Below are 19,364 nucleotides of genomic sequence, written 5' to 3' on the forward strand. Positions count from 1 at the left end.
TTGAAAATGCAGAAATCACCGGTCTTCTGTGTCCTTCGCGCTGGGAGTTGGAGACTGGAGCTGTTCCTATTCGGCCATCTTGCTCCCCCCCCCCAACAAGTTCTTTATCAGATAATGTGATTTGGAAACATTTTCTTCCAATCTGTGGCTTATGTTTTCATTCTTTTAACAGAGTTTTTTGGAGATTATTATTAATCCACTAATTATTATTATTATTAGGTGGGTCATCATATTTAATCATTGCAAAATAGCAAAGAGTCTATTATTATTTCTGTTTTACAGGTGAAGAAATTAAGGCTTAGAGGAGTTGGTCATTTGCCCAAGGTCACAAATTAGAAAGTAATGGAGTGAGAATTTGGACGCAGGACCATCCAAGTCCATAGCCTGGGCCCTTCTCCCCAATTCTGGGCTCATGGCTACCCCGTAGTGCTGGGATGGAGCCTCTCTGGGGTGTTTGGCCCCACTGCCACTACTGCTAGCGATGCAGGCCTGCCGAGCCCCTCCTGTGTCCCCATCTTTCCATCTCCTTCCTCCAGGCTGGTGGAGGAAGTGAAGGAGCTGTGTGATGGCCTGGAGTTAGAGAACGAAGATGTATACATGGCAACCACCTTTGGGGACTTCATCCAGCTGTTAGTGAGGAAGCTGCGAGGGGATGATGAGGAGGGCGAGTGCAGCATTGACTACGTGAGTGCTGGGCCCTCCCTGTGGCGGGCCCTGCAGAGCCCTCAGGCAGCTGCATCTATGAGTACATAAGACAAGAGGGGAAACCTGGGCATTCAGAAAGCCAGGGCCCCAGGAGCCCACCCTTCAGTTTCCCACACTCTCCCTGCACCCAGGATAGCCGGGGGATGTCAGTACAGTGGGGCCAACTCCCAAAGGATGTTGCTGTCTGATGCTCAGGACATGGGCCAAACTCTGAGTCCCAAGGCATGTGATCAAGATATTAGGAAGAGACTTTTAGTTCCCAGTAAGGAAACAAATAATCCTTGCATTCAACTTGTGTGTATGGAAGTGTGATCAGTAATTGAAAATCTATTCTTTAAAGAGATTAAGAAATCTTCCCTGAGCTATCTTGGTAGACTGCCAACTCCCATAAGAATGGGCTTTGGCATAGTTTGTTTGGCTGGTAGATTGGAACAAAAGTGGGTGAAGAAAGTACAGGGGGCCAAGGTGGACCCCAGAGTGTCCTTGGGATTGAGGACAAATGACTGATGAGCAGATTTCAGGAAGAGGATGGCATCCCAGAGGTGCCTGCGTCCAGGCAGGAATTGCCAATCCTCAGGGATGTAAGTGGTGGGGGCTGCCAAGGGCCTCACTACCCACTGGCATTTCCTGTGTCTGAGAGTCCTCTTAACTCACCCTGAGGAGGCTGAGGAACCAGCCCAAGGCGGCACGAGGAGTAGGTGGAAGCGCAGGGCTCCCGCCAGGCAGCCTGGCCTCAGAGCCTGTCCTTCATCTCTCTCCTGCTCAGCTGTTACCCACATGCAGCTCTGAAGCCCCAGGAGGCCCCTGGGCAGTGTACGTGTGTGGCTGTGTGGTCCTCTGTGTATGCCTCCTGTGCCCTGCATGGGTTTGTGCTTGTCACTGGGGCCTTTCTTTCAGGTGGAAATGGCAGCGAACAAGCGCACCCTCCACATGCCCCACCAGCTCTTCATCGGGGGGGCGTTCGTGGATGCTGAGGGCGCCAAGACCTTTGAGACCATCAATCCCACCGATGGAAGTGTGAGTGCAGGCCCAGCGCCCCTTCTCCACATTCCTCAGCCTCCCTGTCCTTCCTTCCCTGCCCCCACTGGCCTCTCGGGGTCCTGACCCTGAGAGCCTCTGCTTGGACGCGTGCCTTTGAGAGGGACGGGAAAGGATGCCAGTTCGTTTCCAACCAACCCTACTGCAGTGGAGTAGAGAGGAGGTGCAGGGTGGTGGTGGGAGGCAGGAGGGCTCAGAAGGGTCTTGCACCTGCTTTAGAGACTGGGAACAGAGTTCCTCCTACCCCAAGGAAGAAATTAGGCCACTGCCACACCTCCACACTTCAGCAGTAGCCCCAGTGTGAGAACTACTTTGTCTAATACTTGAGCCCTCCACCATTAGGACATTCTTCCTCAACTTGAGTCCCGTGTTTGCCGCTCTCTCTTGACTGTGACCTTGTGGCATCATGAGCCAAAGCATGCCTATGGTAGATACACACATGAGTATATCTGAAACACAGGTTTCAAAGCCAGGCTTGCTCTTATGACTGCACACTGATATTTTTCCATCCTGTCTATCCAATAGAATCAGCTGAGTCCTTGCAGAAGACAGAGAGCACACTCAAAATGAGTCATTTGAGGGGAGTTAATGAAAGACTCATCTGCAAAGGGAGAGGGAGGGGGTAGGGCCACAGGCAGGACAGTGCAGTGCCCTCGGGATGGAGCATCAGGAGGGGCTGAGGATGGGGCCTTGGCAGAAGGGGCATAGCTGTCTGTGGTGGCAGACAGGAGGCAATGGCTTTGCCCTCCCACCCCAGAACCCACTGGCTCCCCTCACCACACCCAGCAGGCACCGAGGTGAGGGAACCTGCACGGATGGCACACTCAGAGCAGGAACAGGGTCAGGACCATGAGGTGTAGACACACAAACAATCCTCTCCCAGGCCCCCATCTTCCCTTCCTGTGTGAGCCCTCCCAGGGCTGCCCTTTGGCCATGCTTCACCTCCACACCTGCCCATGTGGTTGGGGGCCACCTCAGTGGGGCCCCAGGAGGAGGCCAGGGAGGCGGGCAGGGGTGTCTGTGTGCAACTGGCTGAAAGAGAACTGGTCATGGCTCTGCTTCCACTATAGGTCATCTGTCGGGTATCCCTGGCCCAAGTCACCGATGTCGACAAGGCAGTGGCCGCAGCCAAGGATGCCTTTGAGAATGGACGGTGGGGGAAGATCAGTGCGCGGGACCGGGGCCGGCTGCTGTACAGGTGGGAGCCCAACATGCACCTGCCAGCCACTGCCACCATCAGCTTCCGAGAAAGGGGCAGGGGGGGACCTTTCTGTAGAGGTCCCTTTACCTGCCAGGAGGAGCTGGGTCCTGGGGAGGCCATGGGACCGAGGCCATCAGATGGACCAGGCTGGGGCTCCTTGCCTGAGGCTCAGAAAAGGCTTCTCAGAGGAAGGGATAGGAGAAACAGGAGGCATTTCAGTAGAGTGGCCTCGGGAGGTGCCTGGTGGAGGTGAGGAGGTGTGGAAGCCAAGGGCTACTTCCAAAGTAGGCGCAGGCTGGGCCTCTGAGGCAGGCAAAACACTTCCCTCACCAACCTGGGCTGGAGGCGACTTAGCTCCTGCACGCAGAAGCAAGGGCCAGAGAGGGACTGGCTTGGTCTCTGCTTGCTCAGCCTGGCTCTGACTGCTAGAATCTGTAGGTCTCACATTTTCTTTAAAAAAAAAAAAAAAAAATTAAGCCAGAGAGAAAGGGGCCTTCTCTCCTTAGTTCCAGTTCAGACATCTTAGGCAAAAGGACTTATGATGACTTTAGCTTATGACCACAGAGTGAGAGGGAGGCTCGGAAGAGAGGTGCTACGCCCCTGGAACCACAGGGCCTGGCGGGAAGGAGCAGTCACCCTCACAGAGGTGGGGTGATGTTCCTGGAAGAAGGGAGGGTGCGGCCAGATGAGCCAAGAGCACAGGCGTCTCGGGGCCTGGCTCTTTCCTGGGGTCCTGGGAACCTCTGGGGGTGTGAAGCCGGGTTATGGCGTGGTCCCAGCGAGGCTTCTCACCTGGCAGGAGAGAGCCTGCCTTGGCCTTGCAGTCGGAATGGCTTCTGTTTCTAGTATACTCCAGAGGCCATAAAAGCCAGGGCAGCCCAGCAGCAGGAAACTAGAGAGAAGAGTTGCAAGAACATGGTTTGCAAAACCTAATGGAGATTAAGGTTGGGGCGGGGAGGGCTGTGGTAGCCAGGCATGCCCAGACTTTCGTAGGTTCCAGTCCCCTTTGCAAGCCCCTCAATTCTAGAAAGGCACTGGCCATGCCAAGCGGTCCCTAGAGCTCCTGGAGGTCAGGCAGAGCTGTGAAACAGGCACGCCAGGTGGTGGGAGAACCTCTGGCCTGGGCCCTGCATGCTTTTGGTGGACTACGTGGCCAACAGCGCACGTGGGGTCCCTCCCTGGGCCTCTGCTGCCATCTGGTGGTTTGTGTCATAAGAGATCCTACTCACCTACAATGACAGTGAGGGGGCACCCTGGGCAGCTGTAAGTGGACCCATTCCTGCCCTGTGCAAACTCTCAGGCCCCGTGGAGACCTGGGAGTGCCCATTACTGGTTCTGCCTCAGCTCAGCACAACAGAGGCTGGGTCTAGGTGTCCCGGAGGGGGCAGAACAGGAGCTCCCAGATAAATGGCCGCAGAGCACCCTGTCAGGGTGGCGGGACCACCGTTGGTGTAGGGAACACGAAATTCACTGCAGGTATCAGACATTACACAATTGTGGAAGCTGGGAAGAAGGATCCAGAGGGAGAGTTAGACAAGGTTCCTAGGCAGTCCCCTGAACTGGTGGACAGGATAGAACCTCCAGGGAGTAGGAGCAGCTGTATCCAGCTGCCAAGTGGGGCCACAAAGAGGAGCTCTTGGGAAAGACCATGGGGGAGCTGCTGGCTCTGCCCAGATACCACTGTGGTCCATGGTCGAGACTCTGACGGTGGTCCAGGCTGCTGGTGGTCAGTAGGCCTGGCTGAGCCTGCTGGGCACCCCTGCATCTGCCCTGCAGACCTTCAGAGGGAGATGGCGGCAGCTTCACTTCTCCTGCACTGCTACCCTGGCACCCAGGGACCGGGCTCTGGGGAGTATGGGTGCCAGGGTGTCAATTCAGCAGCCTAACTGAGCTGACAATAGAAGAGTCCTGCAAGGCAGCCTCTCAGAGCTTCCCGAATAGTGCACTCGGGTGATGGCTACTTTAGAAAGTGTGTCCTGGGAACTGGATTGATGACACAGCCATGTCACACACAGGTGGAATTGTCTGGAAATGTGGGGGATTCAAGGGATTGGGGCTGATGAAGGAGAAGGATGTGAGCACGGGAGGCATGGCACACCACAAGCTTTAGTGGGCTGCGGGTTGGGCAGGGTTGCGGAAGACGAGCAGTAAGACTGTCCCGAGGCTGCCGTGTGGGCTTTACCATGTCCAGGTGACAACACAGAATGATGCAGCGGGAGCCTCTGGGTCTGAGGGCTGCTAAGGGCAGTAGCAGCTTTCGCCTTATCACCACAAGGCCCTGTTTTATCAATGGGCAACAGCTGCTGTTTGAGGGTCCTCCGGGTATGCAAAGCAGCAGGCCCTAAGTGGCTAAAAACATACCTATTTGGGCTACTTTAAGCCTAACTGGGAGTGGGAAAATTTGAGTTTGGTGCCAGCAGGCTTTGGAGCAAATGTGTCTCATTTATCTAACAAAGAGGCAGCTCCTCTGTCCTCACAGCTGGGGAGCCCAGTCCTCTGATGGCCGCTAGATGGTGTTTTCACTTTTTTCCGTACCAATCGGTTTTTCTCAGAAACCGATTTACACATGGGCTCTTCTTGCCCAGGGTGGCCTCACTCAGTTAGTTTTATGCAGCAAACCTGAGCTGCGTAAAACTAGCCCAGCAAAACTGCGCACATGCTTCTCGCGTGCCCAGTGCTGTGCTGGAGCTGGGCGCTGCAGAGAGCAGGGAACTGGACAATGCCGTGCCTCCTGCAGCCTGGATTCCAGTGCGCAGGCAAATTGTGGTGAAATTATCATCTACGTGAATGTCTGTTACAAACTGTAGTGGTGGGGGAGTGAAGAAAGGCAGAGGAGGTTATCAGAGGATGTGACAGGGAGCTCTGATCAGTCAGAACGTAGGTGGGGATTCGGGTCGGCTTCCCAGAGGGTACGGCATTTGAGTCCGTGTCTGAAGCAAGTACAGAAGGCTGGGAGGAGAAACAGGAGTGGGGAAAGAGGGTCCAGATGTGCAACACAGCCCCCCAAAAGCCCCAAGGCCGGAGGCCTGACTGACCTGAGCACCTGGAAGAGGCCGATGTGAGGAGGAGGAGGGAGGCAGAGGGGCTCAGCTCTCGCGGCCCCAGAATGAAGTGGAAACGGGGCCAGGAGCTGCTCGGCCAGGCACAGAGTTGCAGATGCATCCTGAGTGGCATGGACAGCTGCCACGGGTCCTGGTGGGTGTAGGCAGGTGAGGACTGGAGCAGGCCTGGGGTGCATGTGGGCTTCGTGGTGCCTGTGTGCAGAGGGGAGCAGTGTGGGAAACAGCTGGCAGGCTTTGATCCCACACTCGCCTCTGGGCCCAAGCTGCCCTGTCTGCAAGGCTGAGTTTGCTCTGGGCCTGTGGTCTCCACTTTCCCTGTCCACCCTCCCCCTAGGGGACGAGAGGGGCACCCTCGTAACTCCCAGGCTGCCCAGAGCTGCACATCCATCAGAATCAAGGGAGGGCAACCCGACCTTGGCATGCTCAGCCTGGAGCCGGTCGGTGTAAAAGCGCCAGCCCCGCCGTTGCTCCCTAGTCAGTCCTCCTGTGATGGGGATAGGGCCACCTCTCCACCTCTGGAGACGCCAGCCTCAGGAGCACGCCCCCACCACCTTGGTTTACTGGTGCTGGAAAGACAGACGGGCTTTCTCCTGGTTCAAGCTTGAACTTGTCTTCAAGGAAGGGCGGCCTCTTGGGCCATAACCCCTTTGCTGTCTACAGCAAGTGAGTGAATGCCTCTGTAGGATAATTTCAGAGGAATAGGATAAAGTAGTGGATCCACAGATATTTCAGGAAGGAAGTTAGGGAAGAGCAAGGAAAGGAGAGAGGGACAGAGGGTGTCATCCTCACAGCCATCCAGTGGAGTAAATGGTGCTGGCCCATTGCATGGATCAGAAACAGAGGTCCTCACATCTGAGAGTGGCAGATCTGGGGTGGAGGGCAGGGCCCCAGCTCCTTGAAGAAGGGCTTGTGAGGGCAGACGAGGCCGTGCCAGGCCTGAGCCCACCTCCCGCCTCCTCTCACCCTGGCCAGGTTGGCAGATCTCATGGAGCAGCACCAGGAAGAGCTGGCCACCATTGAGGCCCTGGATGCGGGTGCCGTCTACACGCTGGCCCTGAAGACCCACGTGGGCATGTCCATCCAGACCTTCCGCTACTTTGCCGGCTGGTGCGACAAGATCCAGGTGGGGCCCAGGCTCCCACCAGTGTGAGCATACACAGACTGGCCCAGCTGTATAGGGGAACCCCGAGGGCAGCACAGTAGTCTGCATGCTGCACAGCAAATGACCACAGCTGGTGGCTTGGAACAACACCTGTTTATTAGCTTGTGGTTCTGCTGGTGGGAATTCCAGGAAGGCTGGGCTGGGTTCCATGCCGAGGTCTCACAAGGCCAAAGCTAAGGTGCTGGCTGGACTGGGCCTTATCTGGAGGCTCTGGGGCAGAACCTATATCCGGGAGAGTTCTGGTGTTGATAGAGTTCAGTTCCATGTGGTTGCAGGGCTGAGGGTGCAGGTCCTTCCTGGCTTTAGGTCCCTGCCCAAGGCACTCTATCTCCCAGCAGCAGCAGGTCACTGTCGGGCTTGGGATCCCTGTGACACTCTCTTCTGCCTGCTCTGCTGGGGGCTTCTGCAGTTATTCTGGGTTTATGGGCACCATGTCCCTGCCCTAAGGTCAACAGGGACAGTCAACACCATCACAGGAGGGAGTGCTCACCATAGCTTCAGGCCCCCGCCATCAGCTGTGGAACCTGAGGGCCATTTGTAGAGGCTCCCTGGGGAGACTCACCCCTGCAGCGCTCACGGCATCTCTGCCAGATCTACGCTCCATGGTTCCTCCTCTCCACCAGGGCATGACAGCGACAAGGGAGGTGGGCTGCTTGGTTACCACCCCCACTCTGCTGCCGTGTAGCTTCTGGCTGCAGCTGGCCCCAGGCCTGGGCCTCCTACACATGCTCAACTGCTTAGAGCTGCGGAGAGGGGGGCACCCGGCCCCGCCCCCACCCTCACCCTTTCTTTCTCCAATGCCAAAGCTAGAGGTTTTGCTGGTACCAGGACCACTTTCCACCCAAAGGCTCTGCCTGCCAGGCTCAGGGTAGAGCAAACACCTTGCCCTCCGGCTGCCCTCCTGCCTGTCTCTCAAGCCTCAGGTCACACCTAAGCTGGTGGCTTTAACTTCTTCCTGGAGCCACTGGGGGAGACTGGTTGCCCAGAGGGGAAGGGGTGTGGACCCTGGACCCCTGGGTGACTGCCCCATTCCTCTTCCAGGGCTCCACCATCCCCATTAACCAGGCCAGACCCAACCGCAACCTGACCTTGACCAGGAAGGAGCCTGTCGGGTGAGTCCCTGCCCAGGGCGAGGTGCAGCCTCGCGGTGCTTTCCACGCAGTACGTGGGGCTATAGCACACAGCCTGTGGGAGCTCACAGCACCCCGTGCATGTGTTTATCAAACAGCCATCCATGTGCTTCTGGAGCACCTGCTCCATACCAGGCATTGTTGTAAGGACTTGAGGACAATTGTATTTAATCCCCCAGTAACACTGGATCAGTCAGGTCCAGGGTGGGAAACAAGAGTAAACCCAAAAAATGTCCAAAATGGGAATGGTGGTCAGTGTTCACAAAGATGAGGAGCTCCTGCACAGCACTGAGGAACAGGAAGCATAGAACAAAGGAGGAACAGAGGATGAGAGCCGCTCAGCAGGAGGAGTGCAGACCCTGCCCTCACTGGGCCTGCACGTGGTGCCAGAGGAGGGCCTGGCCAGGGTGAGGGGCTGCCCATCTCCTTCCCTGGCCAGTGCCACAGCAAACCCAGCAGTGAGGCTGTAGCTGCCTCATGGGGAGCCCTGTCCCCTCATGTCCTCAGCCGTATCCTGGCCCAACAGCCGCTGGAGATCCCTAGTGAGCCAAGCGTTTCTAGGGGACACCAAGCAAGCTTGCTTGGTGTCCCCTGCCCAGGCCCCATGCTCCCAAGAGAGAGAAGGAACTCCACCCTCCACCCTCACCATCCACGCAGCTCCCCAGGAGCATCAGAGGGCAGAGGAGGGACAGGCTCAGGGGTGCACAGCAGGAGAATGGCCCCAAGGGAGGGAGGGACAGTCCTAAGACCCACGGGCTGGTTGTCCACTCAGTCTCCCACTAAGAAAGGCCACTAGGAATCAGAGGCAGTAAGGCTAATGAAGGTCGGTTCTCACAGCAACTGGGCAGGGAGGATTCACCTGGGCCTGGGTCCCACAGCCCTGCTCCTTTGACCCTGTGCCGGGGCCAGCTCTGCATACTCCGGTTCCAGGGTTTGGCCTTTCCCCTGACCAGTGAGTGTGGGAGTCAGCTCTGGCTGCTGTAGAAGGGATCACCAATCCAGGGCTTAATCAACGGAAACTTGTCTCACAGTTCTGGGAGCTGGAAGTCTGAGGTCAGATGTGGGCAGAGGTGGTTCCACATGAGGGCTGTGAGAGTCTGTCCTGACCTCTCTCCTGGCCTCTGGTGGCTGCTGGCGACCTCTGGCCTTCCTTGGCTTGCAGGGAGCCCCCATCTCTGCCTCATGCCCTCTTGGCATTCCCACTGTGAGAGTCTGTCTCTCCATGTGGTGTTCTTTGTATGAGGACAGCATTCCAGCTGGATTGGGGGCCCACCCCGGTGCTACCACATGCTAATTAATTACAACGCAGCGATCTGGTCTCCAAGCAAGGGCATGCCCTTAGACTCTGGAGATTATGGCTTCAGCATACGCATTGGGGAGTGGGGGCACAATTCAGCGCATAACTGTGGGGCTTTTCTGATGTGTTTTCTTTTCCAAGCTCCCCTCAGCCCCCTTCACCGTAACCAACAGCCTCACCCTGCTCCCTGGGAACACTCAGCAGCCAGTGCTGTGCTCCCAATCTCCTAAGTGCATGTGGGGTGTGGGGCGGCTCCCCTACCCTCTCAGTGCCCCCAGCTGCTCCCCCATGATGCCTCACGTGGGTCCTGCCCACCACCTGGGTCTGACTAAGCAGCTGTCTTTTGGGGAACACCCTGTGATGGTGGTGGGGTGGTGACAGCACGGCTCGTGGTCTGCGGGGCTCTGTGTGGATGTCCTCATCTAACTGTCCAGCGTTCACCCAGAGTGGTGCTGTATGGGGTGAAGGCAGGGCCATGCAGGATTCATACCTGGCCAGTGTGCCAGCTGGTCCCTGGGACTCTGCGGCCTCCCCAGTGCCCACAGTGCTCTGAGTGTGAAACACCTGTGTCTGGCCAGAGGCTCGCTCTGGAACCCAGGGTGGTGCTGACACTGGGCACCATGGCTTCACACAGAGCACCCTGAACTCATCAGTGCTGGCTTGCCGACTCTGTCTTCTATTCTTGAGGACTGACACCTGGCTTCATACAGGACCCTCTCCAGGCCCTCCTGACCCACCTCTGGTGACCCCTGACCCTCTTTAGGTCCCCCGGCCTGTGTCCTCACCAGTGCCTGCTCGCCATCACCCTCTCTCATTGCCTGTGCCCCAGACTGTTCCACAACTTCCATCAGAAATGGTCCAGTGTCCCATGCCATCCTGCCCTGCTAGGAAGAGGGGCTGCTGCCAGACCAATTCTTAATGTAGCATCTAGGACAGAAAGAGCAGGCGTGAGCTGCCTCTCAGAGGGACCTTGAGTGTCTTATCAGGAAGCCTGGTTTTGAGAGTGGATGTCAGGCCCTGGGTGAGGGGGAGGGAACTGGCAGGTCACTGTGGGCCTGGTGGAGAAGAGGGACAAAGGCCAACCTCTTTTGTGTGGCAGGGTTTGTGGCATCATCATCCCCTGGAACTATCCCCTGATGATGCTGTCCTGGAAGACAGCTGCCTGCCTGGCTGCCGGGAACACAGTGGTGATCAAGCCTGCTCAGGTGAGCGTGGGCTCACTCCAGGCAGGGCCTGCAGGCCACAGAGAGGATCAGGAACTAACTCTATAAGGGAGGAAGGGAAGGGCCTCTCTTGGCCACATGGGCACTGGACAAAGGGTCCTGCTAATGCCAGCTGTTCTCCATGGCCCTGCTCTCACTGGGCAGAGGCGTACGTGGCAGGCAGAACTCTCCAAAGCAGACTCTTTTGCAGCCACGGCTGCTTCAGGCCAGCTGGCTGTGCTGGAACTTGCAGCTGCTCAGGTGAGCAGAGGCAGGGATTTCGGCACTCCGGATTCACGGGGCAGAAACCAGGCCCCATACTCTAAGACAGCCTGAGTAGTCTATCCATAAAGATGGTGCCATGTCTCTTAGGTGGCTTTTGAGACCAGAAGTCCTGGAGAGAAGCGAGGTGAGCGGTGGGATTCGTGGCCCCCATCCCTGCACAGAGAAGCTATGCGGTGTGGTGTCTGAGAGTTGTAGGTGGGGGAGTAGAGGCGGGATGTCAAGGGTCACCCAGGCATGCTGGGAAGGTCCTTGGAAGTGAGGACACCCCCAGTGAGCCTCAGTTTCTTCATCTGTACATTGGCAATGACAGCCTGCCCGCTGCCTGCCTCCCGGGATGGTGCATGACATGGCAGGGATGGTGTGCCCAGGAGGGCACACACTCGCCAGCTTCTTTGGGGTAATTTCACAGCAAGGGCATTGATGTAATGAAAAACAATAATGATGGCTGACATTGATAGTATTTACCCTGAGTCAGGCATGCCTCAAGCATTTCAACATGTATCACAAATTAGATAGTAATTTACATACATTTGCTTATTTAAGCATCACAACAACCCTCTGAGGAGACCTTAACCTCTGGCTTTAGAAACTTACGCTGTGCAGGCCAGGCGCGGTGGCTCAAGCCTGTAATCCCAGCACTTTGGGAGGCCGAGACGGGCAGATCACGAGGTCAGGAGATCAAGATCATCCTGGCTTTAGAAACTTACGCTGTGCAGGCCAGGCGCGGTGGCTCAAGCCTGTAATCCCAGCACTTTGGGAGGCCGAGACGGGCAGATCACGAGGTCAGGAGATCAAGATCATCCTGGCTAACACGGTGAAACCCCGTCTCTACTAAAAAAATACAAAAAAACTAGCCGGGCGAGGTGGCGGGCGCCTGTAGTCCCAGCTACTCTGGAGGCTGAGGCAGGAGAATGGCGTAAACCCCGGAGGCGGAGCTTGCAGTGAGCTGAGATCCGGTCACTGCACTCCAGCCTGGGCGACAGAGCGAGACTCTGTCTCGAAAAAAAAAAGAAACTTACGCTGTGCAGAAGGGAACCCAGGCCTGGCTGGGGGCTGGAGCCCTGCCAGGAGGAGAAGCTAGGGCACCAGAGGTTGGCCCACCCTGATTCCCAGCTGGTGCTGTGGGCATGCCAGCTGGGCGGGCAGAGCACCCTCTGGTGGCTTTCCTGGGGTCTTCCTGGTGCCACAGTCTGCAGCTACTCCTCCCTGCTTGCTGCTGGGCTGCTGGGAGAGGAAGGCAGGGAGGGAAGGCAGAGCCCCACTTTCAAAAACCTCCTCACCCACTCTCCTTTCATGGCCCCACACCCAGGTGACCCCACTCACTGCCTTGAAGTTTGCAGAGCTGACATTGAAGGCTGGCATTCCCAAAGGTGTGGTCAACGTCCTTCCAGGATCTGGTAAGAGCCATGGTCGGGGGCAGGGCTAGGGCTTCCAGCAGCTGGAGATGCCACTGGGCAGAGCAGGCCCTACTGGATAGGGGCATGAGGGCAGAGCAGCCTGGGGAGAGCCCAGGCGGGGGCCAGCCTGTGGCAAAGGAGGCTGCTCCCATGGGGGAGAGCGCCTGCACCTGGAAGGGCTTTTGTCTTCAGATGCCCCAGCTGAATGTGTTCCATTGTGTGAGTGTGTGTGTGTGTGTGTGTGTGTGTGTGTATGTGTGTGTCTGCGCGCCCTGGAATAAAGTTGTTACTTGGGAGTTATCTGCCCTTGGAAGTTTGAGAGAATTTTTCTGTAGAACATTTCAGGCTTAGAGCATTTAGGGAGGTCATACATGAATTACTTTTTAAGTTTCTGTTGTGTGTAGTGGTCTGGTTTATGGAAAAGTCCCTTCTTATGCAGATTGTAAATGTATTAGCATGAAGTTGTATATAATAATCTCTCATAATTTTTATCTCCCTTTTGGATTTTCCTTTTGATTGTTATAATACATTCTTTATATTTTTCCTTTTTCTCTCTCTTTTTAAGTGGATTAAATTGGTGAAAAGTTATTGCTTGTCTCCATCCTCCACCCTAAAAAAAATCAAATACAGTTCCTCGATCTCCTTACCTTTTCCATTGCTATTTTTCTAGTTTCCCCCTGCTTTTATTGTTCTCTTCTGTGTTCTCCTGAGTGGTTCTTCTATTTTTTTTTTTTTTTTTGTAGCTTTTTGGGTTGAAAGTTTAGTTCATTAATTTTTTTCTGGTTCAGATAAGGAAAGCATTTGAAAGAGTTTTGGTGATGGCCAGGCACAGTGGCTTACGCCTGTAATCCCAGCACTTTGGGAGGCTGAGGTGGGTGGATCACCTGAGGTCAGGAATTCAAGACCAGCCTGGCCAACATGGTGAAACCCTGTCTCTATTAAAAATACAAAAATTAGCTGGGCATGGTGGCAGGCGCTTGTAACCTCCGCTACTCTGGAGGCTGAGGCATGAGAATCACTTGAACCTGGGAGGTAGAGTTTGCAGTGATCTGAGATTGTGCCACTGTACTTCAGCCTGGGTGACAGAGCAAGACTCTGTCTCGAAAAAAAAAAAAAGGTTTGGTTACACCTTACACCTTGTGACTGACACTTTTATCATTATAAATGCCCCATTTATTTTTCATGATAGTTTTTGTGTTAAAGTAAATTCTGTCTAAGTATTACCACACTAGCTTTCAAATGGTTGCTGTTGACATGATATATATTTTTACATTCTTTTACTTTCAACCCGTTCATAGTTTTGAATCTAAAATGTGCCATATATAACATATGGTTGGATCTTGTTTTTTATCCAGTCTCATAATCTCTGCCTTTGACTGAAGACTTTACATTAATGTTAATATTGATACAGTGGGTTTACCATTTTACTTTTCATTTTCTATGAGTCTGCTGTCTTTTTTCCCTCTGTTTCTCCTGCTGTACTACTTTCTTTTGCATTAAGCGAACATTTCCGAGCATAACATTTTAATGCTTTCGATAATTATTTTCAGTATACATTTGTAGTTATTTTCTTAGTGGTTATTCTAGGACTTATCACATACTTATCAAAATCAACTTCAGATTTATATGAACTTAATCCCAGTGAAATGTACAAATGTTGCTTCTGGATAGGTCTGTTATCTTCTCCCTGTTTGTGCTAGGATCACATATTTTTGTACACATAGAACATCTATATATGTTACAAACCCAATAATACATTGCTACATATATTACTTTATATAATTTTACATCTACTAAAGAAGTTGAGAAAAGAAAGGAGAACAAGTCCCTACGTGCAGAGTTTATGTTATCTGACTCACAAGTTCTGCTCCTCTTCAGCTGGTCCTATGGATTTGAACTGCTATCTGGTGTCATTACCTTACTCCATTTAAGTTTTATTCTCACCTACTTCCTTTCTGCTTTTATTGTCCAATATATTACATTTCTATTTGTTACCCCACAATTATACTATTATATATATAATCATTTTATACAATTGCTTTTTAAATCAGTTAAGAGAAGAAAGCAAATAAAATATGCATTGATACTGTTTTTATAATTACCTAATTACCTTTACAGTGCTCCTTACTTTTTCCTGTGGATTCTGACTACTGTCTATAGTCGCTTGCTTTTAGCTTGAAGAACTTCTTTTAGTATTTCCTATAAGGTGGGTCTGCTAACAACAGATTATCTCAGTTTTTGTTTATCTGGCAATATCCTTATTTGCCTCTACTTTTTGAAACACAGTATTGCTAGACGTAAGATTCTGGGTTGACAGTCTTGTTCTTTATTTGCACTTGTTCTGCTTGCACTTTGAATATAGTCATGCACTGTCTTTTCCATCTGTCACACTGGGGTAGAGTCTTCCCCTTATGAGTGCTGTCTGGGTGGAGGAAGGGGCCGCAGCATCTTAGCCATAGTCACCAAGAACTTAGCTTCTGCAACTGAGAGTTGGCGGAGATGAGAGGCCTTGGTGGCCTGTACCCACTGGTGGATGCCAGCTTCCTTCGCTGGGAGCTGAGAGGGAAAGGAGCGCTGCCTTCCTGGCCACACCTGCCTGGAGTGGAGCTTTCCTCAAGGGGAGGGAGCAGACTGTGCCTTCAGTGTTGCAGACTTTCCCTGCCCTTACTGAGAGTCAGATTTTCTTGGAAAATGTTTTTCCATTTGTTGTATGCCCTTAGAAAAATTTCCAGGGAGTTTAAGTGGTTGTTTTTAGATCATCTTCACCAGGATAGTGGTTTCCCTGGGGAATTGACCACAGGGCTCCTCAAGCTGGCCTTCCGGAAATACACTCCTGCCTCATGCCTTTTGAGCAGGTTGTGTTCATGTTTTTATTATTGTTAAATATCATATAGTTGTAGTTTTGGTCTTCTCTCTAACACAGTAAGTAAAAAGAGATTTTAAAATAATTGCCAAGTTGTTTTTTGTCTAAAATTTAAATTCTGTTCTTATATTTCTACTTGTATTATGTCATGATCAGAGACTATGGCCTGTATGTGAGTTTGCCAGGGCTGCTGTCACCAAGCACTGCAAATCGAGTGGCATAAACCACTGCAAGGCAGCGCCTCACAGCTCTGGAGGCTGCAAGTCTAGATGGAAGGTGTTAGCAGGGTCATGCTCTATCTAAAAGGTTCTAGGGAAGAGTTCTTCTTTGCCTCCTCCTAGCTTGTAGAAGCATCACCCCGATCTGTGCTTTCATCTTGACATGGCATTTCCCTGAAGGTGTGGTGTCTGTGCCCAAATCTCCCATTTTTATAAGAACACCAGTCATTTTGGATCAGGGCCCACCCCAGTGATGTCATCTTAACTAATTTTACCTGTACTGACTTCATCCCCAAATAAGGCCACATTGTGAGGTACTGGGGGTTACGATGGTGACTTATGAATTTCTAGTGAGTGGTTGGGGGAGGCACAGTCCAACACATAGCAGCTTGGAAAAATTCTGTTTTCTAAAATGGAGAATTTCTGTGGTCTGACATATGATACCTTTTTGGAAATATTTCTTAAATAGCCTGAGAAAGTGTTATTATTTTTGTTACTATTATTATTATTACTAGTAAATAGACTTTATTTTAGAGCAGTTTTAGGTTGATAGCAAAATTGAGCAGAAAGTACAGAGTCCCTATATATCACCTACCCCAACACAGACACAGCCCCCACTACTAATATCCAGTATCAGAGGGGTATGTTTGTTACAATCAATGACCTACATTGACACCTCATTATCCCCCAAAGTCCCTAGTTTAGGGGTTACTCTTGGGTTGTACATTCTATGGGTTTTGACAACTGTGTAATGCCTTGCCTCTACCATTAGAGTATAACACAGAGTGGTTTCACTGCCCTAAGAATATTCTGTGCTATATCTTTTATGTCTTCCTCTCTCTAATCCCAGGCAACCACTGATCTTTTTCTTGTCTCCACCGTTATGCCTTTTCCAGAATGTCATGTAATTGCAATCATATGCAGGCTTTTCATTTGGCTTCTTTCACTTAGTGATATGCATTTGAGGTTCTTCCATGACTTCTTGTGACTTAATAGCTCATTTCTTTTTAGCACTGAATAATATCCCTTGTCTGATTCACATCAGTTATTTATCCATCCACTTTCTGAAGGACATCTGGGTTGCTTCCAAGCTTTGGCAATTCTGAATAAAGCTGCTGTAAACATGTGTGTGCAGGTTTTGGTGTGGACATAAGTTTTCAGCTCCTTTGGGTAAAGACCAAGGAGCACAGTTGCTGAATCATATAGTGAGAGTGCATTTGGTTTTTAAACTGACTGCCAAACTGTCTTCCCAAGTGGCTGTGCCATTTTGCGTTCCCACAGCAATGACTGAGAGTTCCTGTTGCTCCACATCCGTGCCAGCATCTGGCGTCATCAGTGTTCTGGATTCTGGTTGTTTAGTAGCTGTGCAGTGGTATCTCATTGCTGTTTTAGTTTTTCATTCTCTAATGACAAATGACATTGAGCACTGTTTCATGTGCTTACTTGCCATCTGTCTATCTTCTTTGGTGATGTGTTTATTTCTGTCTTTTGCCCAGTTTTTAGTGGGTTGTTTTCTTATTGTTGAGTTTTGAGAGTTCTTTGTATATTTTAGAGAGTTCTTTGTATATTTAGACTTTATCAGATATATATTTTGCAAATGTTTTCTCCCCAAAGCAGTGATTTAGTGGGGAGTGGTGGAATGGAGTTAGTATCAAAACCACTGGTAGAGCTTTAACTGTATATAGAGGGAGGATACAAGGGTCTTATTCCAAACGTGCCAAACTGGAACCTTCACAGGTGTGCCTGGGGCATGTGAATTTTACAAGCCTGGAGGCAGGGGAGGGGTGGAAGATGAAGGGGCTGGATAGGTGCAGGAGCTCTGGACAGAGTGAGACATGGGATGGGGAAGGGAGGTGTCAAGAATGACTCTTGGGTTCTTGGCTTGAACCAGCTGGCTGCAAGGAGAAGTTGTTTACTGAAATGGAGAACCCTGGAGGAAGAGCAGGTCTAGGGGAATGATTAAGAGTTCAGTTTCAAATCTGTTGAATTTGAGAAGCCAGAAGACATCCAAGTGCAGATGCCAAGCAGGCAGAGGAGTGACCAGTGGATCTGGATCCCAGATGAGCTTGACTGGAGAGGCCGATTTCAGGGGGTGACGTACCTGAGATGGCCCTTGGAAGCCTGTGAGATCAGCTGAGCACACAGTGTAAACCGAGGAGAGAAGAGGGCCTGGGACGGAGCCAGAAGTGCTGGATATTTTAAGGTTAGGTGAGCAAAGGAGATGGAAAAAGAGCCGTCAGAGAAGTAAGAGGCGAATTAGGAGGGTGCAGAGTCAGAAGCTAAAACAAGAGAGTGGCTTAAGTGGGGAGCTATGCTGAGTCTGGGAGGAAGCAGCGTCAGGCAGCCCACTCTGAAGTCTCATTGAGATGGAGACCTGAGGGACAGAAAGGACTTAGCCAGGTTGGGGACAGGATTTGTGCTGGGCGTGGCTCAGAGTGGGGGCTGGGGGCATGGGACAGGGCAGGAATCACAGCATTCCCTGGGAGGAACGGCAGGTGGCAAGGCCTCTGTGGCTGGCTCACCTGAGGGCGGGTGTTCTAGAGTCTGTGATGCTCAGGATGCCACACCCCTCAGGGACCTGGTCAGGCATGCTTGGGTCTCTGTTTGAGCCCCTACAAGGGCTGAAGGCTTGGTGCCCTCACCTTGGGGTCTGCGTGACGGTGGAAAACCATGTGGGGAGTGAGTTGGTTTGCTTGGGCTACCGTGTCAAAGCCCCGCAGACCAGGGCTTCAGAAACAGACGGTTATCATCTCTCAGTTCTGGAGGCTGGAAGTCCAAGATCAGAGTGTCAGCAGCGTCAGCTTCTCCTGCAGCCTCTCTCCTGGGCTTGCAGACGGCTCTCCACTCCCTGTGTCCTCGCATGGTCGTTGCCCAAATCCCCTCTTCTTAGAAGGACACCAGTCAGATTGGATTAGAGTCCCTGCCAATGACCTCATTTTACCTTAATCACCTATGTAAAGGTCATGTCTCCAAACACAGCCCCATTCAGAGGTACATGGGGTGAGAGTTTCAGCATTTGAATTTTAGGGGACACAGTTCAGCCCCTAATAGGGAGTGAGGCTCCACGAGCCCCAGGCACCATGGGGATCAAGCATGCGGGGAGCATTTTGAGGGCTCCAGACTCCCAGTGGACCTGTGCAGGCCTGGAGGTGGGCTCCTGCCTCCCCAGCACCAGGGGGACTGCCCTGATTCCCCCCTCCCTCCCACCCACAGGCTCCCTGGTCGGCCAGAGACTTTCAGACCATCCCGACGTGAGGAAAATTGGGTTCACAGGCTCCACAGAGGTGGGCAAGCACATCATGAAAAGGTGCGTGGCTGGGGGTGGGGCAGAGGAGGGGCTGCTGCAGGCTGCGCCTGGGACATGGCAGTGCTGTCCCAGGAGCTATGTCCTGCTTCTCAAGCTCCAGGGCGCAGCCACTTCCGCGGCCCTGCTGGGCTCTATGCAAATGCTGAAGAGGCATCTGCCTTTCTGACAAAGCCCTGGGAGGCCTGGACAGAGACCTGCGGAGCACTGTCAGACCAGCAAGGGACTGGATTGAGAGGTGCTGAGAGTGTAAAACACATATGGATTTCAAGAACTGAGCACGCACAAAAAACTGAAATAGCTCATTAATAGGATGTTGTTTGTTTGTTTGTTTTCTGAGACAGGTCTTGCTCTGTCACCCATGGTGGAGTGCAGTGGCACCATCATAGCTCTCTGCAGCCTTGACTTCCTGGGCTCGAGTGATCCTCACACCTCAGCCTCCCAAGTAGCTGGGACTACAGGCACGCACCACCAAGTCCAGCTAATTTTTCATGTTTTTC

General features: G+C 52.5%; 1 protein-coding gene across 2 annotated transcripts in view; it reads left to right on the forward strand.

Annotated features, from left to right (window-relative positions):
• Positions 1-19,364, forward strand: part of ALDH1L1 (aldehyde dehydrogenase 1 family, member L1) — an 86,509-nt gene that overhangs the window by 53,464 nt on the left and 13,681 nt on the right. For both annotated transcript variants that reach the window (XM_011950757.1, XM_011950756.1), the window contains exons 10-17: positions 537-684; positions 1,603-1,722; positions 2,814-2,941; positions 6,979-7,129; positions 8,210-8,280; positions 10,695-10,800; positions 12,392-12,479; positions 18,774-18,867. In XM_011950757.1, the coding sequence (XP_011806147.1) occupies positions 537-684; positions 1,603-1,722; positions 2,814-2,941; positions 6,979-7,129; positions 8,210-8,280; positions 10,695-10,800; positions 12,392-12,479; positions 18,774-18,867 (906 nt within the window). The remainder of the gene's footprint in view (positions 1-536; positions 685-1,602; positions 1,723-2,813; positions 2,942-6,978; positions 7,130-8,209; positions 8,281-10,694; positions 10,801-12,391; positions 12,480-18,773; positions 18,868-19,364) is intronic.

This window comes from Colobus angolensis, unplaced genomic scaffold (assembly GCF_000951035.1).
Source record: "Colobus angolensis palliatus isolate OR3802 unplaced genomic scaffold, Cang.pa_1.0 Scaffold31, whole genome shotgun sequence".
Classification (NCBI taxonomy): domain Eukaryota; kingdom Metazoa; phylum Chordata; class Mammalia; order Primates; family Cercopithecidae; genus Colobus; species Colobus angolensis.